This window comes from Chiloscyllium plagiosum, chromosome 7, assembly GCF_004010195.1.
Source record: "Chiloscyllium plagiosum isolate BGI_BamShark_2017 chromosome 7, ASM401019v2, whole genome shotgun sequence".
Taxonomy (NCBI): domain Eukaryota; kingdom Metazoa; phylum Chordata; class Chondrichthyes; order Orectolobiformes; family Hemiscylliidae; genus Chiloscyllium; species Chiloscyllium plagiosum.
Window position 1 is genome coordinate 19,227,766 of NC_057716.1, and position 26,826 is coordinate 19,254,591.

Below are 26,826 nucleotides of genomic sequence, written 5' to 3' on the forward strand. Positions count from 1 at the left end.
AGTCTTTTCCCTGGGGTTGCGGAGTCCAGAACTAGAGGGCATAGGTTTAGGGCGAGAGGGGAAAGATATAAAAGAGACCTACGGGGCAACTTTTTCACACAGAGGGTGGTACATGTATGGAATGAGCTGCCAGAGAAAGTGGTGGAGGCTGGTACAATTGCAACATTTAAGAGGCATTTGGATGGGTGTATGAATAGGAAGAGTTTGGAGGGATATGGGCCAGGTGCTGGTAGGTGGGACTAGATTGGGTTGGGATAGCTGGTTGGCAAGGACGGGTTGGACTGAAGGGTCTGTTTCCATGCTGTACCGCTCTATGACCAGCTAGGCATCTCTTTCAGACATCGGTACAGACATGAGCTGAATGACATTCTTCTGTACTATAAAATACTATGATTGTTTTAAATGGTGGAGCAGGTTGAAGGGCTGAGTGACTGTCTTCTCCTGTACTGTACGTTTACATAAATGTAACAGATCTATTAACACTACCATGCCTTTTCCACACTGCAAATGTTTCATCATCAGCTGGTTTTCCAAATCTCTCTTTGAAAGCCAAAAGAACTGATGCTGGAAATCGGAAACATAAATATAAATTGCTGGAAAAGCTCATCAGGTCTGGCAGCATCTGTGGAGAGAAATGAGGAGTTAATGTTTCGGGTAACGAAAACAAAATTTTCATTGCATTGCCATTCTTCTTTTGCCACTGAAGTGTGGTTTTTTTAGCAATTTGTGGTAATCATATTCCAAACTCTCAGCTGCAATATCTAAAGTTTAAAATTAAATGTGTAAAGCCAAATTACTTTTATCAGGACCTGGGCACTTGAAGGAAATAAATCAGCAGGGATATAGGGTTCAAGCAGGGTAGTGGGACTGAATGGATTACTCCCTAGGGAGCCCGCATGGGTGACTCTGGATGCATACATTGGTCTACTAAAAATCGGTATCTTGTGGCCAGTCGGTGGTTTTGTTTCTTTCAGATTGGTTTTCAGAGTACAGATGTGGTTTTGCTATATGTACTATATTAGTTTAAATTGCATTTAATTTGGAAACTCATTTTGGAAAAGTCGACACAGCTTTTTCACTTAAAAGCCTGACCACAACTGAAAAGTTTGAAATTTATTCTGTGGTAATGAAATTAATTTCCAGCAGGCCCATATGTTTCATCATTCTGTGGACCAGCCATCTGGGTAATAAATTGCAAGTTTTGATGGAAGATTGATGTTTATGCTGCTGTTATCCTGTATAAGAAGAAATGAATGCTGCAGATTGTCAATCTTGAGCATCCTCCACTGGCACCAGTGGGAGGAAGGGCTTACTGAAGTGATAGTTCTTGTGCCTTCAATTCCTGAGATGGCAATTCACAAGGAAATACTAGAAATACCCTGCATTTCCAACTGATCTTCAGTATCTTAGAGTTGATGGACTAACTCAACAGTCGTAATGACCATCTGTATTTGGAAGGGAGGAAGTAGTGCTCATTAAGACTTGGACCTCAGTTGCATAATTTGATGTGTGAATACAAATGCATTAATCACTGAACATTGCAACACACATAACAAATCTGTAAGAATAGAGGTCATTTCTGGAGGAATTGAATAGAAAAGCAGGGTGATGTGTTTAAACTAGCAGTAAACGATGAAGCATTTGCAGTGATATTAGTATCTTAATTACAGCAACACTTCTTTTAAATCCACATCCCATTTCATTCTGTCCTTCTCATGCCACCTCATGTTATCCCTGTCCATGCTACTCCCTGTCCCATTCACTGTCTCCGATGCTAGTTCCCTTCTGTTCCTACACATTCTCCCTCCATCTCAAGTCAAGATAGAAACCCATCTCACCCTGCCATTGCCACCCTAAATTGTCCTCCCCTTTGCATCACCATGCCCCACCCTCCAATCTAGTTAACATTATTGGTGCACTCCCTCCAAACTTACACTGCATTTTTTTCCCCTCCACCAACAGCCTAAGCCAATTGCCCTCAGCAACTATTGCCACAAGTGCCTCGTGCTCTAGCGCAACAAAGTAGCGATACCGCAAAACAGCACTAAGCCTCTCTGAAGTGAAATTGGGGTATTGAAGGGCCTGTGAACTGACAGGACTTTGAGTTCAGCCCCTCTCACTTACTGATTGTTCTGGTCTACATTCATCAGACAAAGTTGATGATATTTCCCATTATAAGACTGCGGAATGGAGAAGGAGAAAAAGGAGGCAGAGTTAGTGCATACAGGTCAGGACTGTGGTCACTGGAAGAAACTGAGGACTGAAGATGCTGGCAATTAGAGTCAAAGTGTGGCGCTTGTAAAGCTCAGCAGGCCAGGCAGCATCAAGAAGCAGGAGAATTGACGTTTTGGGTGTAAGCCCTTCGTCAAGAATGTGGTGGGGGAAAGGGGGCTGAGAGATCAATGGGGTGTGGGGCTGGAGGGAAGTTCACTGGGAAGGCGATGTGTGGATGCAGATGTTGGGAAGTGTTAAGTGGGAAAGAAGCTGGACGGTGCCAAGTTGGAGGGATGGATCTAGGATGAGTTGGTTGGGGGGTGGTGGGAAGAGAGATGAGGAAACTGGTGAAAGCAGCGTTGATGTCGTGTAGTTGGAGGGTAACTGTTGCTGTCACTGGGTTAGTAATCCAGAGTATCAGGCTAATGCTCTGGAGATATGGGTTCAAATCTCACAGTGGAAAACATTTGAAATTTCAATTCAGTTCATAAATTTGGAATTAAAAGACCATTTAATCATTGCTGATTGTGATAAAATTGGGAAGCAGGTGGGTTTTTGTTTTGAGTTGGAAGCCTTGTCAAACTGACTTGGTCAGGCACACACGATGTCAATTCCACAGCAACATGATTGACTTTTAAGTACTCCCTGAAAAGTCACTGACTTGTATCAAGATGCTGCAAACGTCTGAAGAAAGCAATTAAATTTGATGGACCAACTGAAGGAAACCTCTTTACTAATATTAGAGAGGGTGTGTCAAAGTTGGGCTAGTCAACAACGGTCTGGCTATAGTTACGCCTGCAGAATCATGCCTTATAGCCAATGTCCCACACACCACCATCACCATTCATAGGTAAGCTGTATCCCACTGGCAGGGCAGACCCAGCAGATGACTGATATAGCAGTAGGTATGGAATTGTCTAGAGTCCTCAACATAAACCAATGTCTGTAACAAAGAGTGGCTGAGAAGCACCACTACTGAGAGAGTTGGCTGAGTCTGAAAGGTCGTATGGCAGGTGGTGAGAGAACCAACAAAAGAGAGAAATGTACTTTACCTCATCCTCACCAGTCTATCTGTCACAGATGGGTATGTTCATGATGGTATTTGTAGTGACCATGACACATTCTTTATGGAGACAAAGTTCTGTCTTCATGTTGAGGATACCCTTCAGTATATCGTTTAGCACTATCACCATACTAAATGAGAGAAAATTAGAACAGGTTGTTACAATACAGGGTAAGCCTTTCTTCTAATTTAAACCCGACACACAGAAGCTCACCCCGTGCTGTAATCTGTTACATTTTGAGAGGCAAAGAACTATCCCAGAGGTCACTATTTAAAGTAAAGATTAACTATTATTTTATTCTTGAAGTCCAACAGAGAACATTAAAACCACTGTTTACAACTCCTTTCTCTTAAACCTATCTTTTACCTCCCACTCTGACACTGGTCTGATGATTTTTTTTAGGAAAAGCCTTGATTAAGATCTACACAAAAAAGGTCACGTTTTAAAACCAGTCAGCTTTGTCAATTTTCCTCTGGGTTTTCCTGGGTCCTCTCCTCTTCGATCTTTTACTGCACAACTTTTCTTATGGACAGATACCTTTCAGAGAGCTATTTGGCTAGCAGTGTATACTTGTTGGTGGCTTGGCAGTTCTCTCTGTGATTGTTCAAAATGTCCAGCTTTATACCCCCAAAACATCGGACCATTTCATTGATTTGCTGTCAGCAAAACACTTAAGTTCAAATTTGATTGGATTTTGGTATCTGGGGCATAATTTAAACTGGCTGAATTTGAATTTGTTTTTGTTCCATAGCAATGCAACTCCAGCTATTTGTTTCAACCAAGTGTTAAATTGTTACCTTGTTCAGGACACTGTGCTTTCAGTCAGTCCTTACTAGCTTCCTCTCTCTTAAAGGTACAGTACACTTCTACACATTCATAACACAGATCAAGCAGCACAAGATTGGGCATTCACGAGGCACTGTGGGCCATTAGCAGCATCAGAATTGTATTAAATAACAATTTGTAACATCCTGGCTAAAACATACCCTACTCCTCCATTACAGTTAGTCTGGAGGACCCATCTTTATTCAGAGGAGTGCAGGAGGGCATTCCATGAGCAACATCAGACACACCTACAAATGAGATCACAACCAATGAAACTACAACATAGTACTACTCCCCTGCCATACAGTGGAAGCAGCATTTGATAATCAGAGCTAAGCAATCCTGTTTTGTAAATAAATTTAAAAATTCAAATCCAATCTAAGCTCTGTGGTCCTGCTACTGCATTCGTGAACAACTAAATCACAAACTGAAAGCGATGGCTCTACAAATATCCCCATAAGCATTTGCATCTATATTCAGCTGGAATTGTCTAGTGGCTAATCCAACTTGGACTCCTCCTGAGGACTCCGGCATCACAGATGCTAATCTTCAGTCAATTTTCTTCACTCTAAAAAGACACAGACCCTAACAACATTCCAGCAGCAATATCGAAGGCATGCTCTGGAATTAGCAATGCCCATTGGCACATACCCAGCCAATGGATTTGATTTATTGTAGTCACACATAACAAAGTACAGTGAAAAGTTTGTTTGCAAGAGTACAGACAGATCATAGCATACAAAGATATATCGATCATCAGACGCTTAGAGCGAGGCATACAAGGTTACAACTGCACAGGAGGTGCACAAAGCAAGTTCCACATTATTTGAAGTTAGAGAGATCTGTCCTGCAGGGAAGAAGCTGTTCTTGAACCTGTTGGTGCATGTGTTCAAACTTCCGTATCTTCTGCCTGACAGAAGAGAGCATTACTGGGTTGGGAGGATTCTTTGTTGGCAGCCTTTCCACGGCAACAGGATGTGTAAATGGAGTCCATGGATGGGAGGTTGGCTTCTGTGATGGTCTGGGCTGTGCACACCACCCTCTGCAGTTTCTTATGGTCCTAGGCAGAGCAGCTGCTGTACCAGGTCATTATGCACCCAAATAGAATGCTTTCTGTGTGCATCTGTAAAAGTTGGTGAGTTCCTTATGGATGTGCCGACTTTCCGAAGCCTCCTAAGGAAGAGGTGGTGTTGTGCTTTCTTGACCATCACATCTACGTGGGAGGTCCATGATAGTTGTTGGTTATCGCCACTCCCAGGAACTTGATGGTCTCAACCCCCTCCACCTCTTCTCGGTTGATATAGAGAGGGGTATGTCCTCCTCCTTTCTGCCTCAAGTCAATTATCAGTTCGTTTTTGTTTTTTCCGATATTGAGAAAGAAATTGCACCACAACACTAAGCAGTCAATCTCACATATTCTGACTCATTGTTGTTTGACATTCGGCCTACCACAATCGTGTCCTCAGCAAACTTGTTGATGGTGTACATGTGGAATTTGGCTACACAGTTGTGGATGTACTGGGAGTTCAATAGGGGGCTGAGAACACATTCTTGCAGGGTGCCATTGTTGAGGATTATCATGGAGGAGATACAGTTTGCCGTCTGGGTCAGGATGCTGAGGATCCAGTTGCAGAGGACAGTGCTGAGGCCTAGGTCTCAGAGTTTGAAATTAGTCTGGCAGAGAGTATGGTGTTGAAAGTGAAGCTGTAGTCGATGAGTCGAAGCCTGATGTAGGTGTCCTTGTTATCCAGATATTTCAGGGATAAGTGCAGGGGTATGGAAATAGCATCCGTTGTGGGCCTGTTTCACCATTAGGCAAATCGGAGGGAATCGAGGCAGGCAAGGAGGCTCGAATTGATGTGGGTCATGATGAAGCACTCCATGATTATGGAGGTCAGAGCCACTGGGCGATAGTTATTATGGCACTTTGTGTGTGTTTTCTTTGATACGGGATGATGGTGGTCTGATTGTAATTCTTAAAACACTCTGGATTGTTCAGCAAATCTTATTCATTCTCGGGAATCACATCTAAGGTTAGACATTGGGCTTAGACTTTTGCGAGTTGGTTGAATGCAATAAATGCTCTGCTGATTGGAATGTACTGTATTACAGATCTGTAAACAAGCTTGGTTAGCATAGCACTTTGTGTACTTTGGAATGCTGACCTCCATATCACAAGCACATTAAAACACAGGAGAAAGTACAGAAATGAGCTCCAAGGATGCTGCCAGAAGATGCAATTGTTAGAAAAGATTTATCATCTTTTTCTGAGGTATGACCAAAGGTAGGTCTTTGACTTAATGCGTGGGGTTTGACCAGTGGATAAGAAGAAACTGTTCCCTTTTCGCGGGATGAGTCCAGCAAAGCATGCATAACTACAAATAAGCCACAAACAGATGGAACACTGAATTTAGGAGGGATTTCACAAGAAGTCATTGTCTTGTGAACTCGCTGCCACATGCAGTGATTGGAGCAGAGTATTGACTCAATTAGGGTTAGCTGGAAAGGCACTTATGGAAGAAAAGGAAGGATGGGAAGATTTGATTTATTATTGTCACATGCACCTACATACAGTGAAAGATTTTGCATGGAGTACAGACAGATCATACCATGCAAAGTGCATTAGGGTAATAGAACAGAAAAAGAATACCATGTTATGGTTGCAGAAAAGGTGCACAAAGAGCAAGATCAAAATTAATTTAAAATTTGAGAAGTCTATTCAGAAGCCTAATTACAGCAGGGAAGATGTTCTTGAATCTGTCAGTACGTATGTTTAAACTTTTGTATCTTCTGCCTGATGGAAGAGGTTATAACTGGAGTGGGAAGGGGTCTTTCATCATGTTGGCTGCCTTCTCAAGACAGCCAAAAATATAGATGCTGTCAATGGATGGAAGATTGGCTTGCATGATGGACTAGGCTATGGTCACAACTCTTTGTAGTTTCAATTAGAATAGGAAAAGGCATGGGTGGAATATAAGCACTGCTAGTTGGACTAAGTAGTCTGTTCCTATGCTGTCCTTTCTCTGTAATTTTAAGTGGTGTTTGCCAACAATGTACCTCAAAGCCTAATTTTCCAGCACTACTTTATGGAGTAGAGCTATACTGAACATAAATTGGATCAAAAAAATGGATAGAACTGCAGGTGCTGGAAATCTGAAATAGAAATTGCTGGGAAAACTCAGCGGGCCTGGCAGCGTCTGTGGAGAGAAAGCTGAGTTAACATTTTGGCTCCAGTCACCCTTCTTCAGAACATATATTGGATCAATGTTGGAGTTTACTTTTAGTGCACAAAAAGATGGAAGAAGTTTTTCGAATTGGTCTACTTCTGTTACTTATATCATACAGGCATTGTGAAAGTATTGTGTTAGTGGAGTGCCGATGTTGTCTGGCTCTTTGGATGACTGGGATCAAGTAAGAATAGAGTGCTTCGATCAATAAAGTACAAGTCAGGGAACATTCACAGTAATTTAAAGAGTTGATGTATGTGCAATATAATTTGACAGCTGCCAAAGATGCATTCTTTTAATTTGGTGACTCGCACCAATTCCTGAAATATTTCCAGTCCCATGTATGTAAGCCAACATTTCACTTGCACCTTTGATTACGTTCTGTAAAAGTGTGCTAGTTTTTGGTACCTTCTATACATGGATGCATAAAACTCTCTGCTGCTCAACAGTTTCCAATCTTTGTTGAATCGAAAAGTTCCAATTTGTCCTTCTTTGAATCAGAGAGTGACCACCTCTCCAACATTGAATTCTGCTTTTTCCATTTACTCCATGTGTTCATGCCCCTGAGCAACCAGTCTTCTGCTCCCACCTGTCCTTTTGGTTTTGACAGTAACTTCTATAAAATGCACATCACCATTCTGTCATCCAGCTTGTCGATGTAATCTGAGACCCGATACAGATCCGGGAGAAATGCTACTAATCAAAGCATATTCCCTTCATGCCTGTTGCCAATCTCTTACCTCCCAGTCAGTTACCAGTTATAAGGTTACCTCCAATTCTGAGTTCGCATTTATCTAGTAACTTTTTTGTATAGAACCTTTGTTAAATATGTTCTGAAAGTCCGTATACACAACACCAACAGACAGTTCTCTGTCTATCATATTGTCCATGATGTGGAGGTGCTGATGTTGGACTGGGGTGGACAATGTTAGAAATCTCAACGCTAGGTTATAGTCCAACAGGCTGTTTCGCAAGTACTAACTTTTGGAGTATTGCTCCTTTGTCAGGTAGCCCTGGTGTCAGCTACATGATGAAGGAGCAGCCCTCCAAAAGCTTGTACTTTCAAATAAACCTGCTAGTCTATAAGCTGATGTGTGATTTTTAACCGTATTGTTCGTTCTTCTTTGCTCTCTCCATGCCGTAGTGTCGTATCAGGCGGAGAAGGCAGATGCTTGTCTGTTTCCACAGCTGACTTTTGCTGGCATAGGTCACCAGTTGGTGCCAGACACTATAGTTGAAGGGTACCGGCTCTTTGCAGCCTTATTGCCTGCCATAACCATATCTGAAGAATTTGTAAGTTGGTATTGAACCTGCCTATTAAAGTTATGAATGTTCTGTCTTTGGCCAACAAGTTTTGAAATGGGACTCAAAGCTGGAATACTTAGCGCAGAAGCAGAAATATTACCCATTGAACCCACAAGACCATCTTTGTCCACCATGTTAGTGACCTCAAAAAAAGTGAGGTTGTGACATTTTTTTCTGATCAGTGTATTCTCAACTAAGTGTATAGTAATTCTGTCTTAGATGATTGATTGATTACAAACATATTTCTATAAATAATATTGATCTGTCAAGCATTTACTCGAGCTACCCCTCCATTTTTAAAAAATGGGATGGAGTGACATTTGCAATTCTATTTAAGGAACAACAGTTCCTGAATTGAAATCATTGGAAAATTTTGATTCATGCATCTGGATATCCCCACTCGTTTCCCTTTAATAACAAGGAGGACAAACTATCAGATTTCTGAAGATTTGTCCATCCTAGTTCCCATTATTTTCTTCATTGACTTTTTAAATTAAAATATTGAATCTATTAAATTCCCATAAATAACTGTTAGTTGGCCATTTTCTCTGATGTGAAAACATGACAAATATTCACTAAACAAGTCGGTCATTGTTTATTTTACATTAAAGTGTTACCTGAATATGACTAATGGTACACCATCTTCTCGCCTCTGTCTTCCAGTTTGGTCATGAAAGCTTTAGTTTTGAGCACTAATATCTCCCTTATTGTTTGTTCATTTTCTATTCTTGGATGACTTATTGTTTTAATCTAGTTGCTTTATTACTGTTTTAATTTTGCAACAACTTTATTGAACCCAGTTAACACTGTACTAATTGTAGCTTCAAGGATAAAGGCCAGCAACCCAATTTATAATAATTTAATCATATTACGATTGGGAGGAAAAGTACTCCAGGAAAATATCATCCTTTTGAGAATTTCGAAACACTGGTTGCAGATAGTATTTTATCTCCATCCTGTATTTTATTTAAATTGTGTTGTTAATTTTATTATGGTATATATTCTCCTTCATTCTCTGAATTTGTACAGAATTTCACCATATGTTTTCTGTCGTACTTTAGAAAACATTAGAATACAAGTGGCTAGCCGTGTTGCACTGGGACAGTGGTATTCTTGGGGCTGTTGTTACTCTACTGGGTGGGACATGTTCATTTGTCTTAGACTGAAAAGGAGCTGTATTCAGAATTCTGTCTTCAATGGAGATTCCCAAGAAGACAACAGAAGCACTTCGAGGATTTTCAGAAAACATCCCTGAAGAGGTCAAACATGCCCACCAACATATTGGCAATTCTTGGCTGTGACTAACCAAAATGAAGAAGGTTCATTTGAGATGGTGCTGAACAGGTTGACAGACTTCACTGGTAATGTGCAGAGGTAAAATTAAGGCATTTGGAGACAGCCCACAGATCTTCAAACAACACAGCTATCTGACACACGAAGTGTACCAGCTCTTATCCACAACCCTGTGTGCTCACACATTGAACTGAATCAAACTGCAATGGAAATAATTTGCTTTTCTTTGCATGGTATTCTGCATTCCCAATATGGTATTATATTATGTCGGAGCACAGTAAAAGGGTTCTTGTTTGCCCTGGTGATTGTTAGCGTCCATAGCTCTGGTTCATCTCCATTATCACATATACCTCAATTACACTAAGGTTGCAAACAGTCTGGTCAGCTTCAGACTGTTGCCAGGAGCAGGGATGAAATCTGTGGCTCAGGAGCAGAGTTTCTGGATGTTGGGCAAGCAGTCAGACAGTTTAGAGACAGCAGAGAGGTTGAGAAGTAGAAATGAGTTAAAGCTGGATATTGTCGAACCTGATACTGCCTTTTCAGATGCCAAAGGGCAGTATGTAAATGAGACACAGAAGGGCCAAGGGTAGATCTTTGAGGAACATCTGATGTTGTGATGCAGTTTCAGAGAGAAGTGTTTGCAGGTGATTTTTTTTTTTAAGCAATGCTGAGTCCTTTGACATACATAGCAAAGTCATCCATTACAACTCTTGTGCGCCTTCCACAGCTGAGTGGGAGATGTTAAAGTCATATTTCCAACAAAGCTTGTTATTGAAGGTGGGGTTAAGGTATTTTGAAATGTTTAACATGCTGAAGTCTTCGAGTAAGAACAAGATAAGCTGCAGTAAATTGATATTGTTATTCTGTGGTACTCTCCAACAACAACTACAGAAAGGGCTTGATGTTACCTGCTTTGCCTGCCTGTAGAGGTTTTCCAGTGATGCTACAATAACAACAGAGTGCTAAGCAAGCTTCATTTGTTTTCCTGAATATTCAAGTAGGAGGAAAAGATTTGAACATTTTGCAGCTCAGCACTGTTCTGGTTGCATTTTGCTAGGCGGCAGTGTTGTATTTATTTCAATCCCTTTTACTCACAGCAACTGCAAACTGTTTATGCTGCATCCTCAACTTTCCATTTTATTGGTATGTGCTGAGGATTCCAAATGTGTCAGATGGAACGGATTACTTTTATTCATTACTGTGAATTGCTCATTATTGTATCCCTGGGTGAGCAGGAGTTGCAAGCAAGAGTATGCTGGATAGATTCCAGTAGCCAATTCCACTCAACAGACAGGATGTAAATGGTAAGGAAGTTCCTGATATGTAGATTTTAGCTCCTGCATATATTTTGCTCCTTTCTCCCCTATTACTCCACAGGATCCCAAGGATCTGATTGGTACTTAAGGTCCTCATGTGACTGCATTTGACACTCTGTGTCAGCAGGGTGTTTGATGTCCCAGCTGATCCTGGTTTCCCTCCTTCCTTGCTGAGGTCAGCTTATTGAGCAAAAATTGGAGCTAGAGCTGGGACTTCCAACCAGGACAGTGAATGGTATCTGTATCCATCTCTGAAAGTTCAGTTTTAGATTAGATTAGATTAGATTACTTAGATTAGATTAGATTACTTACAGTGTGGAAACAGGCCCTATTGGAGCTAGAGCTGGGACTTCCAACCAGGACAGTGAATGGTATCTGTATCCATCTCTGAAAGTGCAGTTTTCAGAGTGAAATGTAATACATATGTGAATCAAGGTATTTTTGGGCTGTCAAAACCAAGGTAGTTCTTGGGTTCTTTGGTGGGGATAGTGTAGAGGGAGTTTTACTTGCAGTTTACTTTCAATTTAAAAGAATAGAGGAAATGACCCTGAATCTGGCCTTGTCTTGTCCCTATCCCAGAAGTGTTTGATGGGGCAGTGTAGACAGCTTTTATTGTCAGTTGAAAAGTGTACAAAGGTGTAGATTGGCCATAATGTGTGACCTTCCCATTAATGCAGGAATCAGTGTGCATTTGATCATTGTTTTCAGATTCTGGCTCTGTGCTCTATGTTCTGAAGAGAGGTACTATGAACGATAGTGTGTAAAAGATCAATAAAATAACTAATTTTATCCATTGCAATTGCATTTATATGTGTTGTCAAGTCTTTTTTTAAGATGGAGTTGAGATAAGTTTTCTTTCTCTGAAGGTCATTTGTTCTATGGGATTCTCTTAGAGTCATAGAGTTACGGAAACAGACACTTTGGTCCAACTCATCCATGCCAAACAGAGATCCTAAACTAATTTAGTCCCATTTGGCCCACATCTGTCTCAACCCTTCCTTCCTATTCATATACCAGTCCAGATGCCTTTTTAAATATTGTAATTTTACCAGCCTCCACCACTTTCTCTGCCAGCTCATTCCAAACATGCACTACCCATTGCATTGAAAATGTTGGCCCTTTTTAAATATTTTCCCTCTCACCCTAACCTATGCCCTCTAGTTCTGGGCTTCCCAAACACAGGGAAAAGGCCTTGTCTATTTACCCAATCAGAGTCCCTCATGAATTTATAAACCTCTATAAGGTCACCCCTTGCCTTCAATGCTGGAAAACAACCCCAGCCTATTTAGCCTCTCCCATTAAATCCAGCGAATGCAGCAGAGGCAATGCTGATGGAGTTTCTCTAACAGTCTGTTCTTTTCCTTGACTTGCGGACACCTTTGTCATGTGCTCCCTGCTGACTTGATGCAACCAACAGCATCCACATTCCACAGGTGAACTAAAATGAAATCCTAATCAGCGGTGCCCTTTTGAGAGACATAGTTTGCTGAAGTATGGGGAGTACTCAACGTATTTCTGGAATATTTGGCTGACCAGATCTGAGTTCTTTAGAGGAAATGGAGTAACATGGAATATACAAACCGTTAGAATAAGTGGGGTTACTATGTTTGGGTTACTATATAGTGAATGAGCAGAAATATGGTATAATGTGGAAAAGTAAATAATACATTTTGGAAAGAAAAGGAACTATGGAACTATTCACTTTAGGGAAAGCACTGCAATGTGGATGAATGAGCTATAAACAAGTAATTTCTGAAAATGAGTTTTGGAAGCAAGCCGAAACATGGCAGTAACATTAGGCCTTTATAAATAGGGACCTAGACCACAGGAGTGAATAAGTATAGATCTAGATAATAGTATTGTTTTGGTGTTAAAACTGTCATTGCTTTATTGAAACTGACAGCACTTTGGGAGACTACACCTGTGCAAACCAATGCAGAAATCCATAAGTTGCTGTCGGTGAGGGTGGGTTCCACTGTCTTGATTTGTAAAGATTCCCACAGTCAGCAATCTCCATTGCAATCATAGTCAGATGAAAGTCTCCATTTCTGTTTATCTTGCTGTAACACAACCACCTGATGAAAGAGCGGAGTTTCGGAAGCTAGTGCTTACACATAAACCTGTTGGACTATAGCCTGGTGTTGTGTGATATTTAACTTTAACTTGCTGCACAAGTCTTTGGAAAAATCTGCACCTTTATATTGAATGAAGTCTAAGTGGGCTTTTAATTAAATTTCAATGATTGTCCAAGTTCATTTTTGACCTGAATGTTAACTGTTTCTCATTACAGATGCTCCCTGACCTGCTGAGTATTTCTTGCACTACTTGTTTTTATTTCACATTTTCACAACAACAATATTTGTTTCTCCGTTTTTAAAAAGTATATATAATTTCTTTTAGCTTTCTTAATCCAATCATCATCATTTATTTCTCTACCTAAAATGTAAGATGAAATTGAACAAAAGTGATTTTACCTTCCTGGTTTCCTGTGTGATGGGAAGTTATGAGAAGAGATATGCAGCACTGGCACTCTCTCCAAAAAAAAGATTAAGGAGAGATTTGATAGTTTTTAAAAATTATTAAAAATTTGACAGTAAATAAACAAAGACTATATTCTGTCCTTCATGAGTTAGTGGTAAGTCAACATTTTAAAATGGTCTGAGAAGTTTTGGGAGTGTGGAATACTGTTTCTGTATTGAATGGTCCATGTAGAGAGAGCAGTGTATATTTTAAGAGAGAATTTGTATACATGTTTGAGGCAGAAGACAACAGTGAGTGACCAGTAGGATTAATTTTGGAGCTGGCACAGAGACAATGTGGTAAGTGGCCATTTGTCTCATTAGGAACATTGTACAGTTGCAAGGATTTGGGTCCATAAAAGGGTACTTTTGCCTGGCAGAGTTCTGAACACTTTGATTTGTGCTATAAGTACCCTGGATGATGAAAGCAAGTAGCACCAAGCTCTGTCTGTGTATATATCCTTCAATCTTTCAACTACTTGGTAACCACAGTGCTTTGGATGGTGATGATTTGCCTGTTTGAGGATCCTGATGAAGAGCTTATGATTGAAATATCGACTGTCCTGCTCCTCGGATGCTGCCTGACTGGCTGTGTTTTTCCAGCACCACACTTTTTGACTTTAAAGGAGCTGTATTTTAAAGCTCAAATTTAGGTTGTGTTTTAGCCCATGATCCTGACCTTTGGGCACTCTGTGTGGTAGCCATTGACAGGTTGAGGTAGCAAGCTGTGAAGGGTATCATTTAGACCTGACTGTCTGCCTGTCTTCTGTAATGACACCAAAGAGGGAGCACGCAGTGTCCACTGATGAGCTTGAGGCTTTCCATGATTCGTGGGTACAGCAGGTTCTGGCATGCAGCATTACCTTGGGACTGACACTTTAAGTAGTAAGTTTAGTTTGAAGCCACTTCAACCCCAAGGGCATCAGTAAGTTTAGTTTGAAGCCACTTCAACCCCAAGGGCATCAATGTGGACTTCAACAGTTTCCTCATTTTCCCCTTTCCCCACCTCACCCCAGTTCCAAACTTCCAGCTCAACTCTGGTTTCCAGCATCTGCAGTCATTGTTTTTACCAAGGTATTGGGGCTGTCAACTTGTTAATTTCACTCAAGTATAAATATCGACCTCTGGAACACAGGGTGTCAGCAGGTAGTTGATGGACAGACACGTGGTGCTGCCTTCGATAATTAAATCGACCATTGTGAAAAAAAATTGTCTAGCTTCATATTGTAACATCTGGCTTGAAATCTATTTAACAGAATGCTGGCTGATAAGAGATTGGATCAATGCACATGTGGAGGGGTTGGAGTACTGATGATGTTACTGGACCAGTAATCCAGAGCCCAGACTAATGTTCTGGGAACATGGGTTTGAATCCATTGTTCAATTTAAATTCTATTTTTAAAAAAAATTGGAATTTTTAAAAAAACAAATCCAATGGAAACCATGTAACTACTGTTGATTGTTGTAAAAACCCATCTGGTTTAGTAACATTCTTTAGGGACGGAAGTGCATTGTGCTTACCTGATCTAGTCTGCATGCGACTCCAGATTCTCGGAGTTGATTCTTAACGCCCTCTGGTTAATTGGAAGTGGGCAATAAATGTTTATTCACCAGCAACAACCACGCCCCAAGAATGAATAATAAAAATGAATTGCAAAAGTATTCAGGACAAAACAAAATGGTGAATACGTGGGTTTCCATTTCTACATACCTGCTGTATTGTATTTACCCAGTTATGAGAGGTTAAGGTCTAATAGCCTGCAAGCTTGTGTCCTGGTGGTTGTTACTTGGTTTACTTCATGAGTGGAAAGAAGGAACAGTGATTATATTTTCTGCTCTAATTTCACTGCAGTGTCAGCCAAAAATAATCCAGCATCTTCAGAATCAATCCCTTCACAGGGAGTGAAAGAGATTTAGACAAGCAAGTCGAAACAGACTGAAAAGAACCCACCACTTCTCGTTGGTACCATTTGGATTTCAGAAAAAACTAGGGAAAGCACTGAGAATATCAAGCATCTCTATGCCATTCTCCTTTAACGCCACAACTGCAATGTCAAGCAGGCAGAGCCATTTGAAATGAGTACACATTCAAGCTAAAGAAGTCAGGAGACATCAACAGATATGTAATTCTATTTGATAACAATTTGAAACTGTTTCCAAGTAAGAGTTTGATGTTGTTTTTAGAAGCATTGTATTGTCCACGGTTCATTTTTACCAGTCTATAACTACCTGATTTATTTGCCCAAGTGAATAGATTTCCAATTCAAGTCAATAATCTGAATATTGTGACACACATCCTTGCTCCAAGGAGAAGCACAGTTCAAACAAGTGCTTGTGTTGCATGTGGCTTTAGAGAGAAAGCTAGTTTCATTGTATAAAGCAGTGTCTGCCACCGGAAGCCTGTCTTTCAGTTCATTGGTTGTACCATTCACAGACACAATGTTGTTAGGGAGGGAGTTTCAAGATTTTAACTTGCCAACAATGAAGGCACAGTGATTTAGTTACAAGTCAGGATGGTGTGTGGCTTCAAGGGAACATGCAGGTGGCTGTGATTTCACATGCCTGCAGCTGAAGTTCTTCAAGGCAATAGAGGTTGCAGCCTTGAAAGGTGATAAGCTCTGTCCAATATCTCGCCATCTTTGTATACTAACAGGGTGTGAATCCTTGAGTTATTTCTGTCTGCTAAGTCTGTGCTTTAATAGGCTGGTTTGGGGTTATAATGGAATGTGGACTATTTCGGAGTTGGAACAGAGCTGTGTATAATGATGACCGTGAAAATTATTCTGAAATTTTGTTGTTTTAATTCCTTTTTCAGGATCAAGGAAGTGTATTAGCCATGTTGACTTTAGCGAAAAAACTGAAGCGTGAAGAGGGCATGAAAGGGAGAGGCAACACAAATCCAGGGACGGACTCATCCCGTCGTGTATCCATTAGAGATAAGCTGCTCATCAAAGGTGCATGATTCATCTCTACTGCTGATAGTTCATGATCTCTCACATAGCCTATGACTAAACCAACAGCAAGTCACACATTAGTAAGTGTGAGATAAAGTGACTAACAAGTTGTAACTCCAGAGAGTTTGTGAGTCGTATTAAATAGATGATGATGTGAATATCCTTGTGAATCTGCTGTTTCAAGTATTTTCTATGATGCTGTGGTTTTGTGAATGTTCTTATTCCTATGGATTCTTTTGGTCGTACAGTTAATGCGGCAGAGAAGTTCTGTGTGCGGGTGTCTGTTGCGTTTCTGAAAATATTCATGAATTATTTTTTGCAGTGAGCGGCTGAGAATGAAAACAATGAGTCAAGACTCCTAGTTTGTGTTGTATGCATTGACCTCTGATCTCTGTTAGGAAGAGAACATGATCAATCCAGCTTTGATCTCTAGCCAGCGACTGCCACTAAAGTGTATGTTGTCATTGATGACTCTGGTGAATAAATACCCTATAAGTACTAACTGCCAAAGACAACACCATGGTCATGTACCGTTTCTAATCCCCCACCTTAGTTAAGTACCACTGCCTGCCTGTGGTGAGTACCTTGGACAGGCACCTGGACAGTTCCTGGTATCATGAACGTTGCTTACAGAAAGAATTCTGCTGTCCTTATCTGTATGGCTAGATGTGATTCTAGGCCCAGAGAAAGGTAGTTGACTTGTAACTGCGCCCGAACTGAATGGCTTACTGGACAATTAAGGAAGAAATGCTTGCCTTGCTCACAAAATCCCTGGCCCAAGAAAGAATAAAGTACCATTGCTTACCTGAGCTACCCACTTGGGACAGATCCCAGCCGCTGATCTGTCCACCTGGGATGGCTACCAGCTCTGAGATAAATAACAGATGTTGAGGCTCCAGCTAGGAGAGGGAAGGAGAACAATTGGCCTGAGAAAACCCTATAGTCAGGCTTCTGTTTGTAAATTTGAGCGGTGTTCCATGATCAGTTTCATAAACCTAATCCTATGTTCATTAAGAACAAGAGTCTGTTACGCCACTGGGTAAACCTTCTTGCTTACTTTAAACCAGTAACACAGAAAAGATTTATCCCACGCAGCAATCTGAAAATTCGAGAGGCCAAGCACTATTTGAAGTAAAACCTAACAACTTTATTTCTTAAAGTATAACAGAGAATAATTAACTGACAACTATTTACAACTTTCTCTAACCTATCTTTTACTTTCCCTTCTATAATACCAGTCGGATAAACCCTGCCCCTCCCGGGCAACCCGGCTAATCTAGCTTTCAGCCAGGTATTACTCTGTTACCTTATTGAGAACACTTGGTGCTGTGTCAGGTAGTTCTGCTAGCTTTTAACTCTTAAAGGTACAGTTCACCCACATCTTCATAAAAGTCGAACATTTGGCCTTCAAACCAGCTCTAGTATTTAAAAAATCACTAGTGATTGGGTTCTGGTCCATTCTCCACTTTCCAGTCTGCCGTTCCATAACCCTTCACTCCATTGTCTATCAATACTCCAACTTAGTTTTGAATAAAAAAAAAAGCCTTTATTAATTTCAGGGGAAGAGACTTCCGCAGACTAGCAACACTCTGAGAGGGGGAGAAAACTTTATCTCTGTCTTAAATATATTTACCAATGGAACAGCTACTACCCTCTTGAGTGGAAATTTTCTAGCATTGAACCTATTGGGGAAAGAAATTTCTCCAAAACTGTTGGCCTCGTATTCTGAGCTGGTACTCCTGTATTCTAGAATCTACCTTATCAAACCCTTTCAGAAGCTTGAAAGTTTCACTTACAAAATAAAGACCCAATTTGCTCAGCCTCTCAAAGGAAAATCCTCTCATTCCAGGGAACAATGTTGAAACTAAGTGTAAGCCTTCTCAGAAGCTAGCTTGACACAGCACTGTTGCTTTGGTAATCTTTCAGTAATTATCTAATCTATCTCGCAATGCTGTAATTGCTTTAGCTTCAATTATCACTTGTTCCAAAAATTTGACATTCCAAATAATCTGTTTGGAGAAGCTCCTTTTTTGATCCAGTCTTTCTGTATTTTTAGCCTGAGATTGTGGCCTTGTGTTACTGATTTCCCAAGTGGAACAAATTTGCCTTCGTTAGTTTTTGTCTTTTTTTTTTAACTTGATGCAAATTCCCTGTCCTTATCAGTTGGAGAGTGTTCAGTATACTCTGTATACTCTCATATTAAATCTTTAAAGGACAAGTGGGCGGCACGGTGGCCCAGTGGTTAGCACTGCTGCCTCACAGCGCCTGTAGACCCGGGTTCAATTCCCGACTCAGGCGACTGACTGTGTGGAGTTTGCACATTCTCCCCGTGTCTGCGTGGGTTTCCTCCGGGTGCTCCGGTTTCCTCCCACAGTCCAAAGATGTGCGGGTTAGGTGAATTGGCCATGCTAAATTGCCCGTAGTGTTAGGTTAAAGGGGTGGATGTAGGGGTATGGGTGGGTTGCGCTTCGGCGGGTCGGTGTGGACTTGTTGGGCCGAAGGGCCTGTTTCCACACTGTAAGTAATCTAATCTAATCTAAAAAAAAAAGTGTAATAAACAATGATGCTTTGCTGTATGGCTCAAATAATCAAAGTGAGATAGCTTTCCAGATTCAGGCAGCATCCAAGGAGCAGGAGAATCTTTACTCACTGAAATCCTCACAGAGGGAGGATGAGAGCTTCTTCAGCTCTGATCTCCAGCATCTGCAGTCCTCACTTTCTCCTAGTTGATTTTAACCTACTGCGAATCCTCTTGCAAGGATGCCTTCCTTGAAGAAGCTCTCTTCCTCCCTCTACAAGGATTTCAGTGAGTAAAGGTTCTCCTGCTCCTTGGATGCTGCCTGACCTGCTGCGCTTTTTCAGCAACACATTTTTCAGCTCCGATCTCCAGCATCTGCAGTCCTCACTTTCTCCTAGCTTTCCAGATTGTCCTGTTTGTGTTGATGGTTTTGATATTAGCAGAAGTCTCGCTAATATTCTCTATGTTCTGTCACATCCATTTATTAAAGCACATTTTTAGATTTAAAGGAGCAATTGATAGATAAGGAGATGGTTGGAACACAGTCTTTATTCAAAGTCCCTTCTTCATCTTTGGCCTTGGCTTAGTGATAGTACATCACTGAATTACATGGTTGTGTGTTCAAGCACAATATTAAGGCTGACAGTTCAGTGCAGTACTGAAGATTTAGCATACTCACAGTTAGTATCATCCAAATGAGTTTCGATCAGGATAAGAATAGTGAGCAGCAATAATCATATTACCAGAATTGGGAGATCACTGTTGTTGGGGAAAAATGGAAGAAAACTGAAGAATTCGAGATGTCCTGATAATTCTGAGTGGATTGAACTGGTTAGATGTAGAGAAAATATTTCCGCTTGTTGGAGGATGTGACACAAAGGGCCACATGTAACTTCTAATAAGTCCAGTCATTAGACTTATTAGACATTTCTTTACTCCAAATGAGGAAGTCAATATCTAGGGAGAGTTGAGGAAAATCATTTTGGTACTTTGAAAAGGGAAATAAATGAGTAGTTAGAGTTGGAGATGTACAGCACAGTAACACACCCTTCAGTCCAACTCATCCATGCAGACCAGATATCCCAACCCAATCTAATCCCACCTGCCAGCACCCGGCCCATATCCCTCCAAACCATTCCTATTCATATAGCCATCCAGATGCCTTTTAAATTTGCAATTGTACTAGACTCCACCACTTCCTCAGCCCATTCCATATATGCACCACCCTCTGTGTGAAAATTTGTCCCTTAGGTCTCTTTTATACCTTCCCCCCTCAACCTATGCCATCCAGTTCTGGACTCCCCCATCCCAGGGAAAAAGACCTTGTCTACTTACCTCATGATTTTTTAAACCTCTGAGGTCACCCTCAGTCTCCAACTCTCCAGGGAAAACAGCCCTGGTCTATTCAACCTCTCCCTATAGCTCAAATTGTCCAATCCTGGCAACATCCTTGTAAATCTTTTCTGAAACCTTTCAAGTTTCACAACATCCTTCCTATAACAGGGAGACCTGAATTGCACACAATATTCCAAAAGTGGCCTAACCAATGTCCTGTACAGCCATAACATGACCTCCCAACTCCTGTACTCAATACTCTGAACAATAAAGGAAAGCATACCAAACGCCGCCTTCACCACCCTATCTACCTGTGACATCACTTTTCAAGGAACTATGAACTTGCACTCCAAGGTCTCTGTTCAGCAACACTCCCTAGGACCATACCATTAAGTGTATAAGTCCTGCTAAGATTTGCCTTTCTAAAATGGAGCACCTCGCACTTATCTAAGTTAAACTCCATCTGCCACTTCTCAGCCCATTGGCCCATCTGGTCAAGATCCTGTTGCAATCTGAGGTAACCCTCTTTGCTGTCCACTACACCTCCAATTTTGGTACCATCTGCAAACTTACTAACTGTACCTCTTACGCTCACATCAAAATCATTTATGTAAATGATGAAAAATAGTGAACCCAGCACCAATCCTTGTGGCACTCCACTGGTCACAGGCCTCCAGTCTGAAAAATTACCCTCCACCACCATCCTCTGTCTTCTACCTTTGAGCCAGTTCCGTATCCAAATGGCTAGTTCTCTTTGTTTTCCGTGAGATCTAACCTTGCTAACCAGTCTCCCATGGGAAACCTTAACAAATGCCTTACTGAAGTCCATATAGATCACATCTACCGCTCTGCCCTCATCAATCCTCTGTTACTCCTTCAGAAAACTCAATCAAGTTTGTGAGACATGATTTCCCACGCACAAAACCATGTTGACTATCCCTAAAGATGAGAGAAAAGGAAAAAGAGAGATCTGTTGAGAGACTGAGTTGACTTCGCTAAAATGGGAGATGACTTGTGCCAGCACTGACTAGTTGGCCAGAATGGCTGTACATTTATACATAAATTGATGAACAACAGGGAGTTCTTCTAGTGACTTTGCTGACAGTAATTCCATCACGAAAAGAGATCGGGTCATATGCCACATTTCTGTTTGTGGGGCTTTTCTGTGCATACTTTGGCTGCCTTGTTTCCAATATGACAATGATGACAGCACTTGACATTGTCTGAGAGGCCATTTTGATATAAACCTGAGGTAGTGAAACTTTCTTTTATTGTTTTATTTAGTTGTCTGGAGGTATGCCTCTTGTATTCACCCTAACTGACCTCCCCTCACCACACTGTCATGAGGTAGAAATGATACTTCGTGGTACAGAGTTCCTCTTTTTAGTTCCTAGTTATATCACTGAACAAGAATACTGAATCATGAAGAAACCATAGCTTCCTCCTGTAGATCATTATCCAGTGACCTCTGCTGAATTGAATGTAAAAGTTGAGGAAGTGTACATCTTTAAAAGTCTCCCGTTTCAGACTTGCATGGTGAGAGCCCGTGCAACCACCCCTGGGGTGGGTGGGGAGTTTAGAATCAGAAGGCAAAAGCAGTGGGAATCTTGAGACCTCAAAGCATTTCTCTGATCATTTGGGTTTAGAATTGTTTATGGTATTAGCACTCTTGGGGAAAAAAAAATTCATCCATGAGCCAAAATAAAGAAAAACTAAGCTGCTTACGTGTCCATCTGTCACAACTCTACTTTGCATCGCTTATGGATAAGTTATGAGAAAAGGCACCACAGCGTGGCTGTGTTGGAAATACTGAATGGAATATTGTCAGTTATTTTTGTGGCCTTGCAACAATTAATTTCCAGGGATGCAATAAAAATTTGTAACTCCAAACTCTCTGTGGAGCTGTCCTGAATTGTATTCTGTTAGAGGCACATGTGCCCTCTGTGTGCCAGAGCACAGTTTGGATTCCTGTCCATATAAAGAAATATGTAGAGATGAAAATTTGCTACGGATTTCGCAATTACAAGTGCCTCTAAGTAATTCCCAGCTTGTTTGTTATACGCATATTGAATGCTCTTTCGGCCCAAAATGTAAAGAATGAAGCAAAGGTAGGATTTTACGCTGAAGTGCATTAAGCAAGTTGTAGCTCAAGGTTGCAGATTATAAAACAGTTAAATTGATTTACAAAGATGTTGACCGGGTTGGAGGATTTGAGCTATAGGGAGAGGTTGAATAGGCTAGGGATGTTTTCCCTGGAGCAGCGGAGGCTGAGGGTGTGACCTTATAGAGGTTTACAAAATCATGAGTGGCATGGATAGGATAAATAGACAAAGTATTTTCCCTGGAGTGGGGGAGTCCAGAACTAGAGGGCATAGGTTTAGGGTGAGAGGGGAAAGATATAAAAGAGACCTAAGGGGCAATTATTTCATGCAGTGGGTGGTACCTGTATGGAATGAGCTGCCAGGGGAAGTGGTGGAGGCTGGTACAATTGCAACATCTAAAAAACATCCGGATGGATATATGAATAGGATGGGTTTGGATGGATATGGGCCTGGTGCTGGCAGGTAGGACTAGATTGGGTTGGGATATCTGGTCGGCATGGACGAGTTGGACCAAAAGGGTCTGCTTCCATGCTGTACATCTCTATGACTTGGGCTGATTTTAATGTTCTTGACCACCTTTCAAACTAGGGTCTTATTTGGCCATATCTTGACAGCGTCATTGGTGTGGAGAAGAAGGAAAATAGTGACTAGAGGAAGGAATGTTATAGTCAACGGCGCAGACACAGATTTTCACTGTTCTGCTTCGAATCCTGACAAGCTTGTTGTTTCACTACTTGAAGAATATGATAGGGCAGGCTAATAATTTCTTCAAAAGGAAAGTTGTGAAAGACTAGGAAACCGAATGGGATCACAAAGAGTCAGTATCCATGGAAGCGCACAGCTTTGATCCATTGAGTCTATATTGAGTCAAAAAAGTCTTTTTGAAGAGTGATCCAGTTGATATCCAATTCTCAAGATCTTTCCCCATGTCCCTTCAATTATTTTCTCTAGTATACTTTTATTCCTGGGTGTTGATGACAACTTGTATTTATTGCCATGTTGGCTGTCGTCTTGAATCTCAGAAAGCCATCTGGTGAAGTTGTACACAGAGCTAGGTAGAGAGTTCCAGGATTTTATTCAGCAATTGTATGAAGGAGCAGAAATAATTTTCAAAGTCAGAATAGTAAGTGATTTGGAGGGGACCTTGCAAGTGATGGTAATCTCGTGTGTCTGCTGACCTTGTCCTTCTAATCAGTGGAGTTGAAGGAGACTTTGAATTAATACAATGCATCTTGGTGCACACTGCTGCCACTGTGCATCTGTAGTGAGAGGAGGGAATGGTTAAGGTGGTGAATGGAGTGTCAGTCAAGGGAGCTATTTTGTTCTCTGTGATATTGAGTTTCTTGAGTATTTGAAATGTACTGACCCAGGCAAGTTGAAGATATTAAATGATACTTGTGTTTTCTGTAGATGGTGGACAGGTACTAATCGCTGTGGGATTCTTAGCCTCTGGCCTGCTATTCTTGCTGGTCCTGATCAGTTTCTGGTGTCAGCAAGGTTGGACATCAGTAGGCACTGGTTTCAACCAACATTCAGTTCTATATTATTTTTGTCAAGGCACATGACCCAACATTTTTCCACATCATATTCCATTTGCCATGTTTTTGCCCACTCACTTAATCTGTCTATACCCTCTGCAGACTTTTCACGTCACCCTCACCACTTGCTTTCCCACCTATGTTTGTGTCATTCACATACATGGTGATAGTACATTCACTGTATTGTGACCCTAGCACTGATCTCTGTGGCAGTTCATTAGTTACAGGTTGCCATCCTGATGACTCTCCTCTTGTCCTGAGGGGTAACCATATAGTGGTTTATAAAACCATGAGGGGCATGGATAGGGTAAACAGACATGATCTTTTCCCTTGGTTGGGGAAAGTCCACAACTAGCGGGCATAGGTTTAGGGTGAGAGGGGAAAAATTTTAAAAGGAACCTAAGGGGCACCTTTTTCACGCAGAGGGTGGTACGTGTATGGAATGAGCTGCCAGAGAAAATGGAGGAGGCTGGTACAACTGCAACATTTAAAAGGCATCTGGATGGGTATATGAATAGGAAGGGTTTGAGGGATATGGGCCAGATGCTGGCAAATGAGACTCGATTAGGTGGGGATATCTGGTCATCACGGATGAGTTGGACCAAAGGGTCTGTTTTTGTGCTGTATATCTCTATGAGCATTAGCAGGATGGCAACCTGGAGTAACTAATGGAGTGGACCAGGCTGTACCAAAGACCGAGCACGCTGGTGTTGGTGAAATCCAAACTGAGAATCACCTGAGTAGATTGTGCAGAGTAAATGTCACTTTATAACAGTGTTAAAAACCCATTTTATGGAGGACTTTTGTGGTGTAATGGTAGTGTCCCCTACCTCAGGGCCAGAAGATCTGTCCAACCAATTCCAGAGCTGTGTTATATCATGTCTAAACAGGTTGATTTTAAAATACTTTGAAAATCTATTTCATAATTTTGATGTTTGAAAATAGATGAATTCTGTGGTAATTGGCCAGATTGGATTTGTCCTGAGTTTTTTTGTTGTTGTTGGGTGGGAAAGGGTATACATGGGAAATTATTCAAGCGATTGCGTAAGATGTAGTTGAGTGTACTGGAGCAGCTTAGCAAGGGACATATTTTATCACCAAAATTTTATCAGGGCTTTTCACATTGTAGACAGGAAGTTCATTGGTTTCTTGATATATTGTGAACGTGATCAAATTGACTGAAGACTTGTTTGCTCACTCTGCTAAACTGTGTCCTGTTGAAGCTATTTAGTATCGCTGACCCTGTTTGCTATTTCTCCAAGTTTGAACTATTGGGTAAATTTTGAAATTTTAGTGCATTGCAGTATTAAAGCTATTGATATAAAGTGAAAAGAAAAGCAGTGATCCTAACACTTAATCTTGTGGGTCATTATTTTGACCATCTCCAGTCTGAAAAATAGGTATTTACTGAGACTTACTTTCTCTGTGCTTTTGGGAGTGATGAGCACAAACACAAAGATAACATTGTCATGGTGATATCAGTTGCTGGAGATTCCTTTTGGCTTACGGATGCAATCTGACGCCAGACTGTTAACCTGCTTCATCATGTCACGCTGGCTGGGCGAGCACAGATGACCCTGCTGAGGCTTGAGTTCCGGGAAAGGGGAAAAGTCACCAAGTTTCACTGGCCATTTGGCCAGTTGGCGTTGCATTGTGAAGGGGGAAAGATTGCATTTCCAAGCTCAATTTGAACTTGTTGGGGGGATGGAGTGCTGACAACACTCAAGACTTTCTCCCTGCCTGGTCTCAGCAGCCACTGATTCACTGAACATTGGAAAACAGGCTAAATAGACTTTTCTTCCAGTTGGAAGGTAACTACATCTGTCATTTGGCAATGACGTTGTAATGCCAGATTGTTTCTGCACCTGCATGCTCCATATTCCACCTAGAGGTTGAGTTCCAACATGTTGCAGCTTATTTTCGTCTATCCAATTTGAACATGATCCTGTTCTGAAAATCTCAATTTTGATAATCAGCCTCTTCTATGGCTGATAATCAGCCTTTTATCTAAAGCTTTCTTAAAATCCATATACTGTAGACAATATCTACTGCTATTAACCAAGGCCCTGTTTCTGCTGTCAAGTGGATGTGAAAGATCCGATCGAATTATTCTGAAAAGACCCAAGGGAGTTATCTTCGGTATCCAGGCCAGTATTTATCCATTAATCCATATCTTGGTTTTTTTTAAAAAATACAGATTATCTCCTCTTTATTACTTGGCTGTTTGTGGGAGCCCTCAGTGTGGGAATTTGTATATCTCATTTTCCTTATGTTTCAAAATATTTATCTGGTTGTTAGCAGTTTTACTTAAGATTAGAGGCTAACATAAAATTCTCTGGGACTAAAGTGAGGAACAATTCCTGCACAGTTCCTTCACCGGTTGTTAGAGCATGTAGTGCTTGATCACAGGAAAAGTTTGAGGTAAAGGCAATTTCATCTTCAGTGAAAAGTTGAATAAATGTTTGAAGCAGAGAAAAATAGGAGTTCATGTGGATAGTGCATGGTAGTGAAGTCAGTGTTAAAAGGCTCTGGTCATCAGCCAGCACAGATATAATGGTCTGAATAGTTTGCTTTAGTGCTGTTATTCTGGTTCTTGTATGTATTTTATTCATTTAA

At 41.1% G+C, this 26,826-nt stretch overlaps 1 protein-coding gene across 7 annotated transcripts in view; it reads left to right on the plus strand.

Annotated features, from left to right (window-relative positions):
- The window catches only part of ube2f (ubiquitin-conjugating enzyme E2F (putative)), a 121,774-nt gene that overhangs the window by 12,435 nt on the left and 82,513 nt on the right, over positions 1–26,826 (plus strand). For 5 of the 7 annotated variants that reach the window (XM_043693167.1, XM_043693160.1, XM_043693161.1 and 2 more), the window contains one exon: positions 16,579–16,717. In XM_043693167.1, coding sequence (XP_043549102.1) covers positions 16,600–16,717 — 118 coding nt within the window. In that variant the 5' untranslated portion in view covers positions 16,579–16,599. Of the gene's footprint in view, positions 1–15,615; positions 15,924–16,578; positions 16,718–26,826 lie in introns of all 7 variants that reach the window. The other 2 variants (XM_043693166.1, XM_043693165.1) reach the window with 2 other exon arrangements.